Source organism: Hoplias malabaricus, chromosome 7 (genome assembly GCF_029633855.1).
Source record: "Hoplias malabaricus isolate fHopMal1 chromosome 7, fHopMal1.hap1, whole genome shotgun sequence".
In the NCBI taxonomy this organism is placed as follows: Eukaryota; Metazoa; Chordata; class Actinopteri; order Characiformes; family Erythrinidae; genus Hoplias; species Hoplias malabaricus.
This window is the reverse complement of record NC_089806.1, coordinates 37,212,175-37,236,439: the sequence shown is the minus strand read 5'-3', so window position 1 is coordinate 37,236,439 and position 24,265 is coordinate 37,212,175. Positions and strand designations below refer to the sequence as shown.

At 40.9% G+C, this 24,265-nt stretch overlaps 1 protein-coding gene across 1 annotated transcript in view; it reads left to right on the top strand.

The window, feature by feature from the left end:
- hmcn1 (hemicentin 1) overlaps nucleotides 1-24,265 on the top strand; it is a 131,649-nt gene that overhangs the window by 14,544 nt on the left and 92,840 nt on the right. Inside the window, exons 2-6 of the mRNA XM_066677878.1 lie at nucleotides 13,149-13,219; nucleotides 17,347-17,505; nucleotides 17,625-17,747; nucleotides 20,306-20,477; nucleotides 20,573-20,679. Coding sequence (XP_066533975.1) covers nucleotides 13,149-13,219; nucleotides 17,347-17,505; nucleotides 17,625-17,747; nucleotides 20,306-20,477; nucleotides 20,573-20,679 — 632 coding nt within the window. The remainder of the gene's footprint in view (nucleotides 1-13,148; nucleotides 13,220-17,346; nucleotides 17,506-17,624; nucleotides 17,748-20,305; nucleotides 20,478-20,572; nucleotides 20,680-24,265) is intronic.

Genomic DNA, 24,265 nt, shown 5'->3' with positions numbered 1-24,265 from the left:
ACATGGTGACCAATGTGAAAGGCCAAAAATGTCTTATCGTTTCACACAATCCAGAACAGAAAGTCGAATGCTGAAGATTCTTATTTGTGGAACTGATTTCCATATTTTTTCCTCATTCCCGTTATGCCAGAGTAGGGCAGACTGGAAGAGAGCTTTGGTGACTCACAATGCTGGTAATGGCTACAAGCTGCACTCAATGACAAGCCACAGGGCCAAAGCTAAAAACAGAGCGCTCATCAACAAGTGACCCTGAAGGCCATGGGCCACATTGGAGAGAGCATCAGCCTCTGTAATAATACTCTCCAGTGCAGCTCACCACCTCAGTCATCCAGCTTCCAGGAAGCCTAGGCCGACGAGTAGTGATGTAAATGTACATCTGTATACACAGACAGATGTGGTCCAGGGGTTCACTGTTTGTATGTGTATTACAGGATGCATTCAAACTGCATCATCTGGAGCGATGAAGCCATCTAATACCTTTGGGATGAGTTGAAGTAGCAGTTGTGATCCAAAACTTACTGTTTAACATCCGTACCTGACCTCATGATTGCTGACATTGCTGAATGCAATCAAGTCCTTACAGAAATGTTCCAACACTAATGGAACAGAATCTATCGCTTTAAATCCCATATAAAAAATGAGCAGAAGAGTTTCTATCTTAACTAGGGCTAAGATTTACCTCTGGACTGAGGGTGTGTAGGGTTTCTGTCGGAGGTGTTAGCTTCAGTGTGTAGCCTCCTGATCTAGATCTAGTTATAAACCATTTTTCACCAACTGCAGTGCCACCTACTCACCAGGACTCCACTAATCATATAGCGCTATCAGTCTGTGAGTGTGAACTGTAGAACATTCCACTAGATTTGAAGCCAGCCATCAGTATTTGTTTCTGAACTGCTGCCATAAAAAACAGAATTAGCTAAACACACTTGCAGGAGATCACTCATGGTGTATTTCCAATGTATGGTACTTATCCTACTCCGCATTTTTTACTTTTTCATTAAGCAACTTGGGAAACTGGTACCTGGAACTGTGTAATTTTTTAATGCTTGTAAATCACATTTGGTTTATCCGACTTACAAAAGTACCTCTTTTGAAGAGGCAAAAAAATGTTCCTTGGATAGGTGGCTGGCGACAGACTCCTGCGAGAGCTAGGTGGTGCAAGGAGGAATGAATACACTCTACTAATCTCTCTGAACTGATGTGCGGAGCTGTGTTCAAAACAACAAAACACAGGGGAGCTGCTGTAGTTGAAAATGCAGGTACCAGGTTCCAAATAGTGAGTATAGCACAGTAGAGTAGGTACAATGCAGTGGAAAAGCTCCATTACTTCCTATTTTCTTAACTAACAAATGCCCACATGGGCTAGGATCGAGCTGAATGATGGGGAAAGGAAAAAGGCCCAGAGAGCAAGGCCAATTGATTTTGCTTTGACTCCCGGCCATGAGAAGAGGTCCAGGTCTTAGATATCAGTGCCAAACCTGCATATTACCTAGTTGTGTACATAGGGTCAGTGATTCAAATATGGCTGCTCTTCCACATTTCTGTTCCAAACAATGACAGAACATGCTTTTTCATCCAGTTTTGGTCAAACAGCAGGTCACGTGTAGGTGATGATGCCCAGTCTGCAAAACATCAAGCAGGCCTTTGTAATCTGTTAGGATTTTAAATCTGTGTACTATCTACAAGTGTATATTGTTTTAAGGAATACACCCCATTTAATCCTCAGTAATTGGTTCCTTCCAGCGAAGAGGCAGGTACTTTGCAGTGTTTACCTAATACAGTTACCTCATTGTTTGCACACGTGTGCATGTTTCATATTTAGACCATATTCCGAGTACCATTTGTTGGATGTCATCACATTCTCTTGAAAAGTGCACAAAATGTGGTCTGTTCTTAGCGGGCTTCACAGAGACTCACAGTGCTTGAGGCCACAGGTCCAGAGGTCATTCCCTGATGATGCGAGTACTGTCTTGTCCCACACAATCTTTCAGTGATTACTGGTCACAGCAACATGAACACATCTATTGTGGGCAATGGCAGTAGTCCTGTTGTGTTGCTGGCCAATCAGAAGCATTTCCGGAACTCAAGGAACAGAGGCCAGTCTTTTTTTTAATTATTATTATTATTATTATTATTATTATTTATTTTGTGGACTATCTTTATATTTGAAGGACTGAGGCCTTGACCTTAATTTCATAATGTGTTCAAATCACTGTGCATTCCCTCTAAATTATCCCATTATTATTACATTAGTACAGTTTTATGATTGCTGATAATTTTTGGGATGTTGATGCATTAATGGCACACAGATGTTTGAATCAGTCTTTCAACACTGACACCATCCGGCACGGGCAGCTCTTTGTTCTCAAGCATGAGAGCCTTAAACAGAAAGTCATGGGGCTCTCAGTCTTTATACCAAAGCAGCCCATAAGATACATAAGCTATATGACCAAGATTTGTGGACAACTGACCATCTGAAAGACTTCTGAAGTACAGGATATTAATAGAGTTTGTCATTCTTTGCTGCATTAACAGGCTCTGCTTTTTTGGAAACACATAAGAAGAGACATTGGAAAAATGTTTGATTTAAAGACATTATGCTAGGGGCATGTAACATGGAGATTTTTTACAAATGACTAGTTTATGCTGGATGTCTGCATTCTATTGTGATTGGCAAGTCCTCTTATGGGTAATCTGATATCTGATAGTGTATTTGGGTTATGCACTACTCACTACTTTTTGCAGTGCATTGTGGGATTGTTTGAGTGCACAGAAATACGTCCACTACTACAAAATGGCGGAACACCAAAATAGGGCACTATATAGTGAATAGGCCAGAGTTTCCGACACAGCATTATATATATATATATATATATATATATATATATATATATGACTGCATCTATATATTGTCCCTCCCCTACATTCAAACGTAAGGCCAGGTACAGATGTTGGTTGATTGGGACCACAAAGGCCACTCCACATCATCACACAGGTATTGGAAAGCGCTCCATCACTCCAGTAAAACATGTCCCACTGATCCACAGATGCTAATGCTCCTCTAGCCAACACTTGGTATTGGGCATGGTGACCTTAAGCTAATATGCAGCTGTTTTAGTTACTCATCTTGTGACACCCTTCATCATGTTGGGAGTTGCTATCAAACACACAGTGGGAAGAGTGCAGCTTTGTTTTGACAGCTTTATGGGGTGTTGTTACACCCACCAGCCAGCCGCCAGTGCCAGTCAAACTGAAGCCCCTCCTCCCAGGCCCCTGCAGCCAATGGCATGCAGCCAAGCCATGCTCTGCCAATTATACTGACTCAAACTGGGAGCGACCCATGGGATTTATCCTGAGTCAGACTTTGCCACTTGCCTTCTGCTGTTGTCAGCGGCAACAGACATGTTTTTTTCATTTAAACGCACAAACACACACACACACACACACACACACACACACACACACACACACAGGCACAAGTACCCACTTGGTTCACTATGTGTTGAAAGGTTTGTAGACACTCCTCATAAAGAGTGAATTCAGCTACTGCAAGTTGAATGTATCGCTGACACATGGATTACAGTTGCGCAGAGACGGGTTGTATAAACTATAACAAGAATTCACAAATAAAATGACATGCTCTGGAGCAGTGACACATGACCTGAGTGTCACGAAGACCAGTGTCGAGTGTGGACCAGAGGGATATAAGCCCCCAAGCATCGGACTGTAGAGATAGAACACAATCCATTACAGTTACGATGAGTTGAGGTGGCATCTGTGAGCCAGAACTAACCATTAATAAATTCAGATTCTCAATGCAATGTTCCAGCATCAAGTATAACACCTTCTCAAACAAGTTTGAGCTTTTAATTAGTCAGTAAATGAGGGACAAACTCCCTACTGACTTGATTAAAAAAGCGTATTTTCAAAGACTTCTGGCCATGTAGTGTGTCCACTTTGGGGTTTTAGACTCAACAGTTTTCCACAACTGTCTGAGCTTGGCAGATAAAAGCTTGAAATGATGATCCAGTCCCATCAGTCAAGAGACACCCACCCCGACCTTACACACACACACACACACACACACATACACAAACATCAGTGCTGTCATTTGTGTCTGAGTACAGAGATCAGCACGGAGCCATGCCCCGAGGCACAAAGAGCAGAGCAGGGCTTCTGAGAGTGTGCCTGATAAAAACCAGACCTATAGGAGCTCTCCTTCTCCACATGACACTGTGCAGTGTGGCTTTGGTGAGGCTTCTCTGTGGGAGGTCTTGGGCCAGATTCGGCTTCAGATGTGCGAGACTGTCTCAGCTCTCTGTGATAAGCATGTACAGATTAGTGCCCAATCCTACGAGCCATTGTTCATTTAAATATCAAACGTTTATTTAAATATACAAAGAAGATGGGACCCTTAACACCCCAGTCTCCATCTCTCAAAGGCTTTAAGGACTGTTTATTTGATGAGGAAACGTTTGACTGGGTCTTGCAGGGATATTAAGGGTCCCATCTTCTTTGTATATTTATTCAAACCACACAAACTGTGCAGCATGAGCTACTGTCTCTGACTTTATCTACAAGGTGGACCAATAACAAGGGAGGAGTGTATAACAGGGTGGACAGTGAGTGGACTGTGTTTAAAAACTCCAGCAGCAATGCTGTGACTGATCCACTCGTACCAGCACAACAGAGCAACACACCACAACCACAATGTCAGTGTCAATGCAGTGTTGTAAATGATCCACCACTGAAATCATACCTGCCCTGTGGGGGTTCTGACCATTGAAGAACAGGGTGAATGGGAGGAAAACAAAGTATGCAGAGCAAGGGATGGACTACAGTCTGTAATTGCTCCTGTGAGCTGAAAGAAGGGACCGTCAGTGTTGAAACGAGAATCATTAATGTGCTGATAATGGAAATAGACTGGAAACATGGCTTAACTTAAGCCATTAAGTTTATTTAATAGTGGATTTGACTGGAAATTAAATGAACAACCTGTCTATGATTTTTGTGCATCAGCTAAAATCACCCTCGGCTTCTTCTCCTGTGCTTGTTCCAAAGGCTTTTGGACATCATGAAACCATAGTTTGGAGCTGGAAGCAGACCTGCCGGCATCAGTCCTGAATCCCTGCTGATACGCAGTGATTTTTTTTTTTTTTCATTGTAGATTGGTAAGTGCTTCCAGGGACTCTGCTGATCATTGATTCTTTCCTGGATACAGAGTGTGCCTGCATGGAAACCAACCCTTTCCAACTGAGCATTTCTCCCTATTTTGCCAGTCAGCTGGAGGAAAACAAGCTGAAGGGGGATTCTTTTTCTCCCCTCACAAAGGCTCACTGTTGTGTTAGCTCCATGGCAAAAAATCTTGAACCAATTAAATCAACCGCAGGACATCAGTACGATGTTTTACAGATAATTTGGGAATACGTCTTAAAAGCCTCTTCTCATATGGGCCTTTAAAAAGAATCATCTTTGGAAGTATGGAGTTTTTTGTATGGCGAAGGCATTAGACGTGCTCCTAGAGCTTAGACAGACAGTCGATGATCATTTTTGGTGCAGTCAGTTCACTTAAACACGTGAAATCAGTTAATATCCTGGCAAAAAGGATTGATTCGATCCTTTCACTACAAGCTTGGAAACACTCATCCTTAAGTTTGACTCATTGCATCCTCTAATTTATTTTCAATGGTAGTTAGACTTGGCATTTTCAGTTTCAATTACTTCAGTGACTAACCATGCTGACCACACATTGGCTTCAAACACTGTTGTCTGAAACAGTATCAAGATATGTATAGACTCTCCTTATAATATATGCATTCTTCTTCTGTAATTTGGACCTAGTGTGTTTAATCTCTACAGACTAGCATGACATGAAATGGGAAGATCTGGAGCAGCTACACATGAGCCTGAACCGAGGTCAGTTGTTGTAGCAGGGGATGTGCATTCTCTGGAGTCCCTAACTGTGGGATGAGTTGGAATAGTGTTTGTGATCCAGAACTAGTTTTTCAACATTAGGGTGACCAGACGTTCTCTTTTACCCGGACATGTCCTCTTTTTTAGACTTAAAATGTCCGGGCGGAATTTCACAAACGTCCGGGGTTTTGTTTTTCTAGAGCTTACATAGAACTTCGAGAAGTTTCGTTCACAAACTAGTCCCGCTCTCCCCTACTCCGATTGGTTCTCTTGAGTGAGAAGGGGGCGTGGTGAAGTAGCCTAAAATCTTCTGATTGGACGGTCTGACTGTAGAGCTACCGTTATTGGTCAATAACCTTCTCTGTAAACATTTAATTGGTCAGTCTGCACGTCAGTAGTCCTTGTTTACGTCAGGCAAAGCTCATGTACCTACCCTTATCTCGAGCAGCTCGGAGGTTCTCGGATGAATTAAAAAAGAAATTCCCATGTTTTGTGTAGCAAATAAAGGTGTAAAGGACCTAAAAACACATATAGGTTCAGTTAAGCACACAACGGCAGTGAGGGGCGAGAGCTCATCACCACCACCCCACCCCCACCCCCCAAGATGTGTCCTCTTTTTCTGTATCTGAGATCTGGTCATCCCTATCCAACATGCTCTTGTGGCTGAATGCAATCAAACCCTCACTGCAATGTTTCAGGATCTAATGTAGCTTTCCTAGATTGCTAGCTAGCTGCAGAATAGAGAGGAAAATTTCCTATACTCTTGATATCAGTAGACACTTAGGGCAAGCATGTGTCCACACACTGTTGAGTCTAAAGTGTTTTTAACAAAGCCACCTCAATGAAATATGGATGATCTCCACATAGAAACAAATGTGTATAACGTGATGTTCAGGAAACGTTTTTAAATATTTATTTCTATCTCTATATTTCTATATTCTATATTTTAAAGTGTACAGCACTTTGACAGGCTTCTGTGGTCTTTTAAATGTGCTTTAGATATAAAGTGTGACTTGAGTTTAAAGTTAGTGATTACTTAGAACGGCAGGTCAGCAACACGGTACTAGAATGTGCCTAGTGCTATTGTAAGCAATTTGTAGTCAGTAAGCATGAAGCTTCCTGAAGGCTCGTTAATTAGTCTTTAATAAGGTGTGTGTGTGTGTGTGAGAGAGTGAAAAGACAGAGCTCTGTCCTGAGGGCGGCCCAAATGTTATGAGCTGTTAATAAGATTTTATCTACAACTAGAAGCCGTGTCACAGCTTGAAATCATTTGACAAAGCACACAATATCCTATATATCCAAATGTTTCTAGACTCCCCTTATAATTAGTGGCTACACAGCTTGTATATCCTCCATAGGATAGTGTGGGACACTGTCCATAGGCCTAAGATCACTATGTCCAAAGCCAACCTTGGCCAGATTGGTATAAATCTGACCGGAAAATCAGTGTAAACTTTCTACAGAGTAGTTGCAGTTACTACAGCAAAAATGGTACACACTCTCCTTTCACAACCTTGATTTCAGAAGAAATGTTATATGAGCACTAATGATGACTTTGAGTCAGAGATTTTAAAAAACTGAAACAAACCCATAACCTAGATTTGCATGACCGCTCCATTTCATTAGTGGACTGTGATGTCCGAAGCAAAGTTTGACATGGCCTGGTGAACTGCCTAGTGTTTTCCATCCCATTATCCCCTCTGTTATCATTTAAATGCGCATGTGGTTCATGAATGAGCACCAACTTGCATAGCATTACCTAACTCTAACCCAATAAAACAACCGGATTCGCAGTAAATAGTTTAAACTCTGTTTATTGCACAGAACTTGAAACGGTGTGTTTATAGCATTTCATTATTCCGAAAAAAAAAGAAAAAAAGAACAAAAGAGAGAGGCAGCGGTTTGGGATGATTCCGCAACACTGAGATCATACGGCACGTGTTCATGTTTATGGCGAGGATGTGCTGCTGGATGACCTAAGCAATATCTTGTGTAATCGTCGGAAAGATGCAACACTGCCTCTTTTAAAATGAGCTTACAAGCTTTTTTGGTTGAATATCTTGATTTTCGTTTGGTTTTATGTTAAACAAGTCTCATTAGCAGATCTGGAATTGGTTTGTTACGATAGCAACATCATGCCTCCCGACTGCCTACTCACTCTGTAGCGTACTGCACAGGTCATGAAACTATATATGGCCACCTTGCCCAAATAGAAGTAAATATCTTTTTGATTGGCCCCAATCTATCCACCCATACATGGCAGAGATATATAAACAAAGGCCTTCTATTCCAATTAGTAATTTGTCAGGTTTAATAATGGATTATCAGACTTCATGTAAACATTTCTATCCGGCTTTAAGTCCAGTGTCTTCTCTTACTGATAAATTTGTCCAACGGCAGTTGGCGCCCTCAGGCTTTCCTAGCTGTGCGAGAAGAGCCTTCGGTTCTGGTTTCCACATGTTTTGAGCCTGCTCTGTGCTAACTGTGGCACTGCTTTCTGGTCCAAGTGAAGTCAGAGGCAGACAGTGCCTGGCTAGCTGTGATAAAGGCCTTAATCAGAAGATATGGCCTGGTTCTCTGTTAGGTTTTCCATTCATGAAAGTCTTTCCTGAGCCAAACAGATTTCCCTGTTAGTTTTAAGCAAGGCTTTGATCACACAAATGTCCCCTTTCTACACCTCGAGGGTCTCTGAAGCTGCCAGGATTGTAAGAGCTAGGGAAATGTCTCGGTTGAGAAGCAGATATGTGCTAGAATTTTTTTGAGATTTGTAATCAGACTTCACTGATAGTGTCATGACTGGAATGCCTTCAAATCCTTATAGAAATTTTTCAAAATCTAGTCTAAAGCCTTGCTGGAGCAATAGAAGTAGTTAATGGAGATGGGCAGTATCCACATTTTTCATCCGTTCATCCCATATCAGAATATTACCAGTGAAGGTAATGTCAGGCTGCACTGGGCCTTATATCTGTCAATATAAAGTTGAGTGAAGAGTTTTCTGAGTCCTTTGCACTGCACAGGTCAGCCCAACAGTGCACATCGACAAATGTGTTGATAAAAAGCTTGAGTCTTAGAGGGAATTCCAGTAACTGGTGCTGAAAGAACAGAAAAGTTCAAAAATGAGTGAAATAAAACAGGTTCTACACTATTTAGAAGTGTAGCTAGGCAGCTTTGCTTAGATAAGTGAGCTAAGGCTAAATGCTAAAGCTCAAACCGTATTCCAGGGAACTGAGGCTCAAATACACATGTTTACATGATATAACCTGGTTTGGACATCACGGAATGAATGGGAACATGTGGGAAAAAGTGTCGGCTTTGCATTTGTTTCTTTCCTGGCACCGCATGTAAACTATGCTATGTTCCAATTAGTGCCTTACTCCATAAATAGTGCACTTCACAGATTATAAAACGAATGCTACTACACCACCACATTGTGAACTACATAATATAAAGTATGTTTGAGACTGTTTAGTTGTGTAATTGCAGGGTGATGTAGACACCAATGCACAATTCCAACAGTATAGGGCACTTGTGCAGGTTACAGCATATTCTCTACATCTACAAGTCAATGCAGAAGCATACATTGGTCTTTACCTAACTAAATTTGACACACCAGACATGTCATATTTTTAAACACCATCCTCATTTTGAGATGCCATCTGCATTACCCTTAAACCGCCCAACACTAGCAGCTAATGACAGCCTTATCATGGCCTTAAATATAAAATACCATGTTTATCATGCATAGAAGACAACTCACTGATGCCTGGGACGGCCTAAATTTTTCGTCTTCTGCTTTAGGAGGACTGGACATGTCTTTGGGCTACATTGTTTGGACATGTGTGCTCAGGGACTGCTAAAAGCTTCAGGTTCTTTGTTTGGACGTAAGATCATGAGGACTGTTGGAAAGCTCAGGGGTCCGGCGCAGGTTATTGAAAGCACATGTCTGTGTGTCTATGTGGACTATTGCTCTTTTCCAAAAGGGGTAAAACATGATGGATATAACCTCTGGATGTTACAGATGTTGGATTTATCTGACACACACTCCACTTACTATACTGTACACAGGCTAATGTGTATAAAGCTTCAAAATGGCTTGGCAGCTGGTCTTCCTTTCAAAATGTCCTTGCAATTTTCAGTGTCAAACTCATGTGGAGTTTAGTTTTGACACCGCAGAACTTCTCAGGTTTCTATTCTTTCACTCCTGTAAAGTTTGGACTGTGGTTCAGTGCTATGAAGGGTTAGCTACTCCAGTAAAACACATTTGCATTGCTCCAGAGGCCAGTGCTGAGGTTCTTTGTCCTTTGGGCATGGTGCTCCTCTGCGTTTGACCCAGAGTGACCCAGAGATCACACAGCTGAATTAACCAATTAAAGGAACACTAGGTAAGATTCAGTATTTTTACCTCTGGGCTCCCCCTTCAGTGTTAGAATTTAATTTACTTTTACAGTATTTTCCATAAATCCAGGTGGGAAGGGAGGTGGAGGTAGTTTCAATGGCAGAGGTTCTATTCTCTCTATTACAGGACAGTGAAGCTTCACAGTAATGAAGCTGTATTCCTTGTGTTTCTTTAAAAGGGTGTCAAAAATATATACTGGACATATACTTTGTATTTGAGGGAAGTGTACAGGGCCTCGGCATTGGTACAGATCAGCAAAAATAACTTTTCCCTGTTTGTGCCTAAAAGAGAACAGCTGTGATACTGAAGTAACCGGTCTTGGAATGAAAGGAAAAAAGCAGCCCTGAAAAGCTTCACAGCTCATTAGAAGCAGGAACAAAGCAAGCTGAGAAAAAGCAACTACTGGCTTTGGCTGCAGACAGAGAGAGAGAGAGAGAGAGAGAGAGAGAGAGAGAGAGAGAGAGCGAGAGAGTGAGAAAGAGAGAGAGAGCAGGCCTCAGAACAGAGCATGAGGTCACTCTGGCGCTAGCCACTGCTGAGCCATGACCTCACGCTAGCGTTTGAGCCACTGACAGAAGAGCATACCTGAGTTATAAGGTCTTTCCTGAACAGCTGATGGGAACAGGAGATGAGAACATCGCTAACAAGAACATTGCACATCGAACAACTGCCTATTAGGGTGTGTGAGTACTGGGCCGTTCAGTTACCTTGGTCCAGACCAAAGCAGATAATGATCTGTCGATGAATTCTAGCCTCATGTTAGCTTAGTGTCACCATGCCCAGTGCCAAGCACTGGTTTGAGAGGCTTAACGCCTACAGATGTTGACTTCTCTTGAGTGATGCAGCACCATGCTGTACCTGGGATGGTTTGAACTGGTGAATGAGAACTAATTACCCAACATCTGTATCTGTCCTCAGTAATGTTTATGTGTAAAGCCTTCCCAGAGAGTACAGGCTGTGACAGTAGCAAAGTGAGACAAACCAAAGTATGACATTTGTACAGATTTTGGCATACGACTGAATTATCTGGTTCCAAGACCTTAGTGAGCTAAAGCCAAACATTAGTATATTTTTAATAACAGATGACAGTTATTAAGAGGATGCCTCTCAAAAGACAGATGTCCATTACTTTTATTATGTGCTATCAGAACATTTGAATGACCACAACCGAGACTCTCCAAGCCTTAAACAGACCATGTCAATACAATACACTTTTCATAAATTGTAGAGAATGTTTCATCACTTGGTAGCTCTCCGGTGAAAGGTCCTGTGTTTATGCACAGCCCCGGCTCAGCGAATGTGAAACAAACACAACGTCTCAATCCAAAAAGCCGCATTTGGAGGTGTTTAGACAGTGGAGAGATCTTAGAACTTTGAAAAGATGAGGGTGTGGCTCTAGTTTTGCTCCATAGATGGTTGATGTTGATTTATTTTTATTATTTCGTATGCATTACGTAACTTAAGGTGGAACTGACTCTAAATTCTGGAGAGCGCTAACTACATGAAAGAAAACACAGACCAAAAGTGCTACAAAACTCAACAGCTCAAGTTATGAAGTTACAAATACCTTGACGTAATTCAAACACTGAATAAAAACGTTTCTTACTCAAACACACTGTTCCACCTTAAAAGATGCAGAGCTTCTGAATGGACACCAACAGTAGGGGAGTTTGTTTTGCTGTCTATGTTGTCTTTAATGTCATCCAGCATTTCTTGTAAAATCATGAGCAGTAATAAGAGGTTTTGCTCTTTAACTTAAAGCTGTAGTCTGACACAACAACATCGGAAAATCAGATACTGATGTTGAATGATTAGATATGGATCACTAACGCCACTCTAACTCATAGCAAATGCTCTGAACAGTGCTCCATGACTCCAGATAATAGTTCTGCTGCTCCATATCCCAAAGCTGGGGGTCTTCATACCGCTCTTGCCAATGCTTGGTATTTCATAGTAAAATTAAAATAATGTGCAGCTGTTCCAGAGCATGAATTTCCATTTCATTAAACAAGCATATGTTCAAAATTGGAGCACCCATTTGTGAATGTGATTAGTTAGCACACGTTGGGCAGAGGTTTTCACATACCTTGCCATAAACCAGTAAAGAAGCTAGCAGTCATTACTCAAATCTGCAGGAAAGTATGTCTTTAGAGGCAGCATTATAACATTCTGCAGCTTCCTCAGAGGCAGTTGGTCCTCCATTCAAGTAAAACAAAATACTCATATTTCTAAAATTGGCTGGTAAGCATTTGCATTAGTCCTGCTTCAAAGCCACTGCTGACTCCAGAACAGTTTTGAGCACAAATACTCGAAATTAGAACAAACGAGAAACAGTAAAGTGCTCAATGTCTTTGAATTTGAAAGACGTATTTTATGTGACAGGCTATTTAGTTTCGCTCAGTATTAACAGTCCACACACACAAACCATTAGTGTCTCAGCTTATTGTGCAAAAGGCCCTAAATAACAGCTGGACAATATAAGAATGGGAATAGTTGTCCAGAACGGTCAGCATTCATCAACGTTAAGCAAAAGCTGGCGTCCACACGCCACAATGTTTGCCTTGTTTGATAAATCTCATTTTGTTGTGTGTTTGGATGCTCTGCATTCCTTTCAAGCAGCAGTTTAGACGTCTCTCTACAGTGATAAAAGAGGGACGACGCGACCTTCGACCCTGGATATCCGCCGCTGTCCGCCAATACAAATATTTAGCCTTCATCTGGAATTCAAATAACAGCTAAAAAAAAAAGGAAACTATTTTAATCGTGAGCTGTGAAGGGGTCAGTGGGGTGGGATCCAGGGCTTTTCATTCTTAACCCCCGTTCTCCTTTTTTTCTACAGAGATCGGACCAGTCACAATAACAACTGACCCCAAGAAGTTTCAGAATGAGTTGCGAGAGCTGTACGTACAGGTGAGTTGTTGTTGCAGTTTATGGAGTAGTGTAATGACCCAGAAGGTCCTGGTGTAAGAGCTGATCCAGTACATTTGGAATAAATTAAGCGTACCTTGGGAAAGATGGCCTTTGTTGTGCCAGCTTGTTCCCTCTTATGGTGTTTTTCCACTGCATGGTACCAACTCTACTCCACTCTATTTGGGTCCTAGTGCTTGTCAGTTTTTCCACAACAACAATGAGGCGACATAAAGCGTCACTTACTGGACATGTATTCACATATTGTTGTTGCTTTTGGGATTGAACACAGCTCTGCACTCGCTGGATTCTTTGTTCGGCCACCGATCCAAGGAAGGTTTGAACCTCTTTAAAAGACCATGCCGTAATTTAATGAGCAGCTGTTGTGAGTCAGATAAATACAAATGGGATCTCTGCTGCAGCTCAGAGATTTTAAAAATGGCTAGTTTGAGCTATTCAGTGTAATTGACAAGTCTCTGGCCAATCAATACCGTGCAAGATTTACATGTCACAGCTCACCTGGAACCATGAGTGAGCAGGTACTAAAAATTATCTGTAACCCTTATCCAGTTCAGGGTCGCGGTGGGTCCAGATCCCACCTGGAATCCTTAAGCGCAAGGCGGGAACACACTCTGGAGGGGGCAGAGCAGGCACAATGCAGTGAAAATCACCATTAGAGGTGTCACTATGCTCAAACAGGGATGTGGAAGATGTCTATTTCAGTAATTAGCAGCTTTGTGAAAGCTGAGAACACGTTGTACTGGATGCTGTGTAGTCCATAAAGTGTCTCTTAAAGAAATAGCTTGGACTCTGAAACGCTGTGTCCCAGAGGTGGAGCTGCACAATGTGTTTCCGATGGTGCTGTGTGTGGAGAATATTCCTTGGCGTGTTCCGGTGTGTATTTGGCACACGGGTATGCGTCCTCTCTGTTGGGGTCTGTTGTGCTTAGTGTATCGGGGAGTTTATTTGGATGGAAAGAGACTACATTTGCCATGAGCCGTTCAGCACCTTTGGTGTGGAAAAGTTATTGAAAAGACATAGTTATGGACAGAGAGAGCAGATTTAGTAGCACACGAAAGTTTGCTCTCACTGTCATGAAGGATTGGACTTTAAATTGACTGTTTTCCACATTTAAGAATAGCTGTCCCATAGAGTCTTCGTTTTTTTCAGAGACAAGCCTGTTACCATATCTATTTAATCTGCAGCTGGAACCCTGTCATTGCAGCTCAACACGCTTGGAGGAGAATACTAACTGCACAATTCTGTTATGCAAACTAACAGACATTTGCCCTGGCTAGAGGGAATTGTTGCTTTTTTGACGAAGGCTGTCTTATAAATCACCTATTTGAAAATGGATTGGTGTACCCTAAAAGGATCCTGCTTTTGTTAAGAGGTCTATCTTTTTACTCACAAGGACATATTTGGGGGCTGTATAAATCCACATATAACACATTCTCAATCAACGTCAAGAACTATTTCATCATACAAAAAAACCCCACTGCACTCCATAAAGCCTTAGCTGTTACTAAAGGACCTCTGAAGTACCCTGTTTTAAGAGATTAGGGCGGCTGATGGACAGGGGATCAAAGCATGTCCACTGAAAAGCTTTTTTTTTTTGTGGATTTTGTGGAATCTATACTTCCCAGACTATTGTGAAAACACAGGATTAGTAATTTTATGAATGAAAATGAAATTAATTCACTGATATAGAAGCAATGGTAATAGTTACATTACCACAAAAAACACTAAACTACACTAAAATGACAAATCACAACAAGTCAGTTATTTCTGAATATCCTGTTAGAACAGTAGAGATTTCTGGGGTCTGAGCGGTAAAAAACCCTATCAAATCAGACTTTTCCAATTGTAATCAAGCCATATTTGTTCGTTATTTCAAATCTGATTCAGATCTGATTTCTGATCATGTGACTCGGTTTGACCAGTCAGATTGTGTTTCATGTGCTTTCAACATTGCATTTTCACTCTCAGTGTACTCAGGAATGTGCTGTTACTATGACAACAAGCATGACTATGGAACGGAATGTGACTTCAGTTTGACGAATTGTTTTGGTTTCGCAATGTGGATGCTTTAAAACTCGATATAAAGTGGTGTCATATTGATACGTCAGTGAATGAATCAAACAACACAGCAGCACTCTCCCGCTGTTTAAACAGCTCTGTTCAGAATGACCGGCTTCGGCGCCTGTTCCTTTAAATCAGAATGAGCCACACCTCAGTTCAGCACAAGAGCCCAGGAATGACGAGCGAGATGCAGAAGCTGTTTTTTAGCCGTTATTGCTTGGTTCTCTTTCTTCTCCGTTCATTTTTTCGCCATATTTAACCAGTACTCTTATTTCCCTGCTCCAATTGTGTTTGTTGTTCTCTGTTTAATCTCATCTTTCCACTCTTACATAAATGCAAGTTCAGCGTTGATTAGGGAGACTCAGACGAGGAGGCAGGACTTTAAACAATACTGAAAAAGACATTTTTTTCACTTGGGCATGTCCAGTCATTTGACTAGCACCTTGTTGGATGTCCATGTGATGCCAGTGTATTTTCTGCCAGTCGATCAGTCTTCAGAGTGCAGAAGATCATAGAGATCAGAGACTGATGAAGTGCTGCTTTTCACTGTCACTGGCTGCGTTCTTTCTAGACTTTTTTAAGGCGGAAGTGCAAGCAGAGCTGGATGATTTCTAGGTTGGCTGCAGTCTATTACAGATGTTTGTGTTGTTACAGAGGTCTGTGTGTGTGTGTGTGCATATGTGTGTGTGGTTTTTGTTTCTCTGAGGAAGACAAGCAGCCAAACAGGAGAAACTTGGACGAAAGTGGTAGGGTTTATTTTAGAGCACAAACACAAAAAGTCCTGTAATGGTGAACAGCGATTTAGAACCAGAAAGGTGCCAGAGAATAGCCTCTAATCTTCTAGGAAAGCTTTGAACTAGATATTGAAGCATTTGTCATGTACTGATGTTAGATGTTTAGGATCACCACTATGACTCCAACTCATGATTTTGGATGGAGCTCCATTATTTCAGGTCAGTGCTCTGGGATTATACCCCTCTCACTGACACCTGGCATGTGACCATTGTGACCAGCTCTGTCAGAATAGCGTGCACCTTAAAATAGCTGAAATCCCTCAGAGGAAGGGGTTTCTGGAAACGTCTGGACACAGTGTAAAACTATAAAGAGCTGATTTCAGAGCAGAGACATTCAAGTATAAGCTTGTAGGGTGTTAGAACGAGGGTGTCTGTGTTTGAAGGAAAGTTCCGTGAATTCCATTCCCTCCTCTGGAAAGCAAAGATAAAGAATGTTTGCTTCCAGATGTTTTTCTGGTGCTGTGGATCTCTGGAAGGCAACAAGAGGAAGGGTCATTTCCAGATGACTTCCCAGTGGACAGAAAGAACGAAAGAAACTTAAACATTCACATACAGTACTTTCAGTTTGCTCTGAAGTAGAGTGAGTGTTAACTGGGATAACTTCTTAAGAGTCACCTGCAGTATCATCTCGTGCATCCCTCTACTGGTGGCAGGTTTATGTGGTTTAATTCTATAATTAAATTATTGTGACGTAAATATTCTGTGGACCTCCAGCTCTGCAGAATGTAGGCAATGCTTTAAATCAGCGGTCACCAACCCGCCGTCTGGAGATCTCATTTCCTGAGGGGCTTACTTCTAACCTGCATCTAACATGCCGCCTACTTACTTTGTACCAAAGTCAAGGACTTGAATCTGGTTGGATGCTGCTCCAGGATTTTTCCCCCTTTCACCCTGTAACACACACACACACACAATAGGATTAGGGACAGTAAACATACACATACCTGGAGTAGTGGGCAACCACCTAGGGACCTCTGCACCTTAGGGTTAAAATATAATGAGGCTATTTTGTTTCCAGACATGACTAAAATCACTGAGCTACTCTAATAATAATTACATTACCCTGCCACCTCTTCATATAAAACATGTCGTTAGTATGCTTCTAGTGCCTCTGTTCTTTCTCGTAAGTAAACTTCAGGGTTCTCCGTTATAGCTTTGGTTCTTCCTTGTGCTCCTGTGCTTTAATGTCACTCTCATGCCTGTAGCAAGTTTATAACCATGCATACTGAAGTGAATTGAATTGTACATAAACAGGGAGGTGGAGACTGTCCAGAGATGAGCATCGGCGCCATCAAGATTGCCCTGGAGATCTCTTTGCCTGGGTCCTTCATTTACGTCTTCACAGATGCCCGCTCCAAAGACTACAAACTGGCCCACGAAGTCCTGCAGCTCATCCAGCAGAAACAGTCTCAGGTAGAATTTCTGATTTCTTTTTTTTAATTTTAAAGAAATGTGTGATTCTGAGTAGTTTTGTGTCTGAGTAACTGTGTGTTTGCTTGTGTGTGTGTGTGTGTGTGTGTTTGGTGTTGCAGGTGGTATTTGTGTTGACAGGGGACTGTGACGACAGATCACACATCGGCTACAAAGTGTATGAGGAAATAGCCTCTACCAGCTCAGGACAGGTCTTCCATCTGGACAAGAAACAAGTCAATGAGGTGAGATCAAGCTTAAATATCATGTTATTTACTTTTTTATTGACAGCTTTCTATTTTCTCTTTCTCTCTCTCTCTCTCTCTCTGTCTCTCTGTCTCTCTCTATCTCTTTCTCTCTCTCTCTCTCTCACTCTCTCTCACTCTCTCTCTCTCTCTTTCCTCTTATTTAATATAATTAGATTGTTTCTTTGTTTTCTTTTAACTTTCTAACTTTTTTCTTTTAACTCATTTTCTGCACATTATTTTGTATTCCTCTCTATTCCATGTGTATCTTTCTTCTTTCTTTCTTTCTTTCTTTCTTTCTTTCTTTCTTTCTTTCTTTCTTTAATCCATTGTTTCAGTTCTATATCTTTTATCTATATTTATTTTTTATTGGTGCATTTCTTCGTGATACTTTCTTCTTTTCCTCTGTCCCAGACTTTGCACACACACACAGACACACACATGCACAAGTGGGATGAGTGTGTGTATGAGTGTAATGGGATGAGTCTGAGGATGAATCTGTGTAAGAGTCTTTTGTTTCTATATGGATCTGATGGGGTGAGAGGAGTCTGTGCATGAATCTGGTTTGGTGACTTGGCTGTGGTGGGCTTCAGTGTCCCAGAGGTGGTGTAAATATGAGCATCAAACCCCGGTAGATCGTGGCCAGGAGTCCAAGCCCCTATTTCACTCCTCAGCCTTCTGGAAAACACAGATTTAGAATATTTTCATCTCGCGAGTTCGCCAAGAGACTTCATATCAATCATCATTTATGCTTAGACACGCTTAGATCCAGCAGTTTGAACCGTACCCAAGTTGGAATACGCAGCAGACATAAAAGAGACAGAGGTTTTATTTGGAGGTATAACTCTGAAAGTTCCTCAAACGCTGGCTATGAAACATTTAATATTCTTTCTTCATCATGAGCTTATGGTTGTAACCCAGTACCAATGTGCAGAACCACATTTTTATCCATGGATATCTGAACACATCTGTTCTTCCTTCACTAGCTTCTTTTCCCTGTGTCCAGTCAGTTTTATTTCATGCTTTGATGCACTATATGTGTGTCCATTAAATTTAGGTGCTTTATATACAGACATTGTAGACAGACATTTCATTTAGTTTTCACACACAGCTTCTACACTGACACTCATAAGCCCTTTACTGAAGAAAAGGCTGGATATTACTTAATTTGATATGTCAAAGGTTTGCATGAAATTAAATAAGTAAGCATTAATAAAAGATTTTATCAGTTTTATCAATAAAATATTGACTCATGTACCTGTAGTCATGAGGTAGAGTGATTATCACTGGTGTATTTCAGTAATTTTAACCCTGTCCAAATAAGCCATTTCAGTCATAGTTTTCAGAAGTGCACGCTTTGAATTCAGAAAAGATTTCAGAGCCTTTTACCTACTGTAAAATTAAGAAGTAAAAATGACCCCAGGTTGTATTAAGCCCATCTGAATTGACATGTTGGGGAATATTCCGTCATATCCTGTGGTAAAGGAGGTGCAGGTTTGTTGGTCAAAACATAGGAGTTGGAGGAGGCGTTTTTCTGATGAATATATGGTTCAAGTACAAGTCTAAGCTCAGCTGCAACAATGCACTGCCTTCACTTTGAAGGTCACTCAGAGGAAATTTCTGGTAGGTACTGTGTACATTAGCAGGCTTCCTTATGTGTTATGAATGTGTCCTACTCATTATGTTACCATTAAACGGTTTATAATATCAGTAACTGTGTGAAAGGTTAGTAAAGTTTTTCGCCTTCTTAATCTGCCAGTTATCAAGCCTCCGTTTGCTTGAGGTCCCACATTTTAAGCTAAGCACCACTGGAAATAGAGAATTTTGTGTAGCGGGTCCAAAGCTGTGGAGTAGTCTTCCTGAGGAACTGTGAGCTGGTTCATCTGTAGATGTTTTTAAAACCAGACTCAAAACGCATCTTTTTAAACTAGCATATGGATGATATTGTGCGTATGTGTTTATGGTTATGTATGTGTCTATGTATGTATGTATGTGTATTTACCTTTTATTTTTTCCTTTATTATCTATTGTACAGTGTCCTTGGGTCTCTTGAAAGGCGCTTTCCAATAAAAAATATTATTATTATTATTATTATTATTATTATTATTATTATTATTATTATTAGTAGTAGTAGTAGTATCTGTTTTGAAAGACTATAGCATAAGGTCACTGAGGGATGGATATTTTTTGGGTGGTAGGCTATTATCAGGACAGTAGTGACAGTCTAAAAACTCCAGTAACTCTGCTGTGTCAGATCCACACTGTGACGGCAATTCCTATCGCTTGTTTTTTGTCCCGTGTTAATCCAACATGAACATTACTGACCTCCTCTAGTAAAATGACATTACCCCACCTGCCCTCCAAAAACTCCCACCCAAATAGGGCTATAGAAAATAATTCAGAAATAGAATGGAGTAATCTCTAACAGCGTCACAAGTCCAGGTAATCAAATGCAATCAAATTCTCACTGAAATTACCAGATATTTAGTGTACAACCCTCCTAGAAGAACAGAGGCTGTTGCTGTAAACATCTAACTATCTGAACATTCCTCACACAGGTCCTGAAGTGGGTGGAGGAGGCCGTACAGTCCTCTAAAGTTCACCTGCTCTCCACTGACCACTACAATCCAGTCAGCAACACCTGGCAGATCCCCTTCGACCCCAGTCTGAAGGAGGTGACAGTTTCCCTGAGTGGACCCGCCCCAGGCATCGAGATACGCAACCCTCAGGGTTAGGATGATATATTTTTCATCTGCACTCTTATGTATTAGGAGACTCTTCAGCATTGAATCAGAGTTAGACAACCATTTGCTGTTTGTTGACAGGAAAACTGATTGGGAGTAAGGATGGACTGACGGAGCTTCTGCACATTCCCAACTCTGCCAAAGTGCTCAACCTCAAGGATCCAGTGCCAGGAATGTGGTCCATAAAGGTGAGTAATATCCTGGTTCCTCATCTGGAATGCCAGCATGTAATGGATATTTTCAAGTGCATTAAACATCTCAGCAGGCTAATCATGGTAAGATCAGCTTCCTTTTTAAGAGTTATGTTTATCTTGGAAATGATACACTGTATGATCATAGGCTTGTAGATACCCCGTATAATGGAGGAATTCATTATTCATTTTAAGGTGCACCTGTTGTGGACGCAGACGTGCAGATGTTAAGTATATCATTGCTGTCCAAAGAAAAAGACGCATCTCGAAAATAATACATTTAAAGGAGAAGGAAAAAACTTCATAGCTTTGAATGGACGTCAGTGTAAAAATATTTTATTCAAACTAATCGTGAAGCATTTCTATTGGTCCATTCATCATGAAATTCTCACACATTGTGAAGGATGGTTCAAATGATGTAGTAAACTAAAAATCCCCCCAAAAACAATGGACATACATGTTCTGTTTTGGATTGCAATGATATGCACAGCTTGTGAACTCCATTATTAGAAATTACCAGCCAATAGAAGCAGACACTGGAGCAACTAACAGCACATGAGCCTAAATACAACAAATCCAATGCCAAATGTCAGCTAGAGTTCAGAACCTTTGAGATGACTTTTCATGAGTTTTCTTCATAGTCATTAAACTTCAAAATGGTTCTTTCCACTTTCACAGATTGTGAAAAAAGTGGTTCTCTAAAAAACATTTGTTAAAAGGTAGGACAACACTTACCTTCATATTTCATAAGGCTACATGACACATTCATAAGCCTCCTGTGACTACCGTATACCTTCATAAACATCTATAATGGCTTATTCAATGTCAGTGTGACAGAAAATGACAGTTTATGAAAACTGACCCTGATTGGAATCACTATTTATTGCTGTTTAAATAGGTGTTTGTCAGTTGTTGTAAAAACATGTGTAGATGCACTGTCCATGATTCGCCGGATTTTTTTGTTGACCACAAATTCAAGGAGCGTTTGAACATCTGCAAAAGACCATGGTATAATTTTACAAGCTGCCATTGTGATTTGGATGAAAATAAATGTGATCACTACTGTAGTTATGAGATTTTACACATGGCTAGTTTGTGCTGGATGCCTTCACTTTGATTGAGAGTCAGCTCTCTGCAAGGTTTACACTTCACGGTTTAGTTCGTAGTCAGATTGCTTCAAACCACCAGCAAACAGGGACTAAAAGTGTACCAGGTACCACATTTGCCTAATGTAAATGCTAAAAACGCTCATTAGTGCCGACCATGCAGTGGACAAGGGCCTGTTTCTGTAGAGAATCTATTTGTTTTTTCTAATGGCTGAAGTGTGCATGTATTTTTTTTTTGTATTTTTTTTTTTTGAATGTTGGATTATGTAATGGATAAATCTTCTGAAAGATTGCTATTGCCTTAAGACTGTTTGGTTTCCTGAGTACAGAGCTGGACTTGAATGGTTGCTCTCGATCCACGACCAAGGCCAGGAATGTTTAGGACACTGGGACAGTCTTTAGATGCTTGAGTGATGGAATCGTGTTTTGGGGTCTAGCGTGACTTGCAAAAACAGGAAAGATGTGGGACGCACATCCAGAACCCAGTAAAGGAAATGGCAGGCATTTTTTTCTGACTGATTGATGGTTCCTGTGGAGCCTTGTTTTGTCTGAAGACCCCTAAGACAGAGTACTCTTAGCCCACCTTTAGACATTTTACATCTGTATCTGTAGCTGGTGAAATTGGGCCAAATATATTGTACCTTGTAGGTTGTTTACAGGTACTCCTTCAGTAACAAGCCAAACGCAGAGATTCCAATGTTTTTTCATTGTAGTGTTTAAGCAGTTTTCAGTGTACACAATAGTTGTTCTCCTGCCTTTTCCAAACACACAATGCAAACAAGCTGAGAGGGTGAAGGCTAGCAAACACAACATTTGCTTGTGGATGCATGTTTGTGAAGGTGTGATGCTCTGGGTTAGATTTTGGCTAGGAAATTTTGTGTCCTGGTAATTATGTGGATGTTAATTTGGTATGTACCATACTACATACAATGTACACCCCTTTATTGCAAAGGTATTCCTATATGGTATGGTCCTGGATAATTTTACCTGTTTCAGTGTAAAAAAAAAACACTCAAAGTATAGTTTAAATGACAGTTAGTGGGATGTGTTGGAAAAACACACGTCCAAATGTCTGTGCAGTTATGGTGGCACAAGGTGAACTATACAATATTAGGTTATGTCAGATTGATGTATATATATATATTTCATGGCCATGTGACAGTGAACTACAGTACTGAAGAGGACTGAATGTGATAGACGTGGTGTATTTCTGCTGTTTACACTACCACAAAAATAAAAAATCTCAGTCTGATTTGCGCCACATTTATCTGCATTGCGAACGCAGCATGTCTGTCTCGTCATTTTGACAGATCTTTCCCATTTCCTTTCTTCCCTGTCCTTCACAGACTGTGTGAATTTAAGAGAGTGGGTTTATCTTTTGTGTTGTTTTCTGTAGCTATGTCGACCAGAATCCAGACACCGTGTCCCTTGCGTGTCACTCTACACACTCTTTCATGTTTACTCCCTCCACTCCTCCCCTCAAGTCTACAGACTGTTTCCTCCCATGACTTCATCATTCTTTTCTTTTTTCCTTTCTTTCCCCCATTATGTTGGACAAGTTTGTCACTCCCACCTCCCATGAGGGATAAAGAAGGGTGTGTATTTATTGGGGATGCACCTATAGGGGAATTGTGAACCTGTGAGTCTTTATAATTCATAGCTAGCTAGTAACGAGTTAGCATGATCTAATTAGCAAAATGGCCTGTGATTAATTTCATTTATCGTTTATTTGTCATTAACGTTGAATTTTTCAACTCTGAAATCGAGCTTATATCATTAGTGACATAATGCATTTTCACATACTCACCTATTCACTCACACACACCTATGGGCAATTTCACACACCCAGTCATTTACGCACTCTCACACACTCACCAAGTCAATCACAGACTCACAGATTTGGACAATTTTACATTAGCTAATCCACCTACCAATGCGTGTTTTTCAACTACTAGAGGAAACCAGAGCAACTGGAGGAAACCCATGCAGACACAGGGAGAACACAACTCCACACAGACAGTGACCCGAGGCAAGGATTTAGCCCACTCCCCTGGGCTTCCAGTAGCACTACTTTACCACCCTACAATATTCTTATGAAATATATTATAATACACTATGGCAATGGACATTATTAAGGCATTTGCTTGATTTCTAGGTAACTATAACCATTTATGAACAACTACGTAGGTTTATAGCATGCATTGTAATATATCATCTATGCCATAAAATACTTTATAGTGTATTATACAGCAATCAGAATGCAGATTCATAGGGTGTGTTACTTAATTTTCGAGACCATTGAGACCACTGTCTACCTCTTTGTGGATGTGATTCCCAAAAACAGAAACCCAGTTTGATGTTAGTTTATGGGAATCTTTGTGAACACTGGCCCTGGGCTTGTTTTGGGTTGAATTAGCCAATGTTTGGACAACGTGTTGGCTTAGACTCAGCTCCCTGTAATGGGTTTTGACATTGTT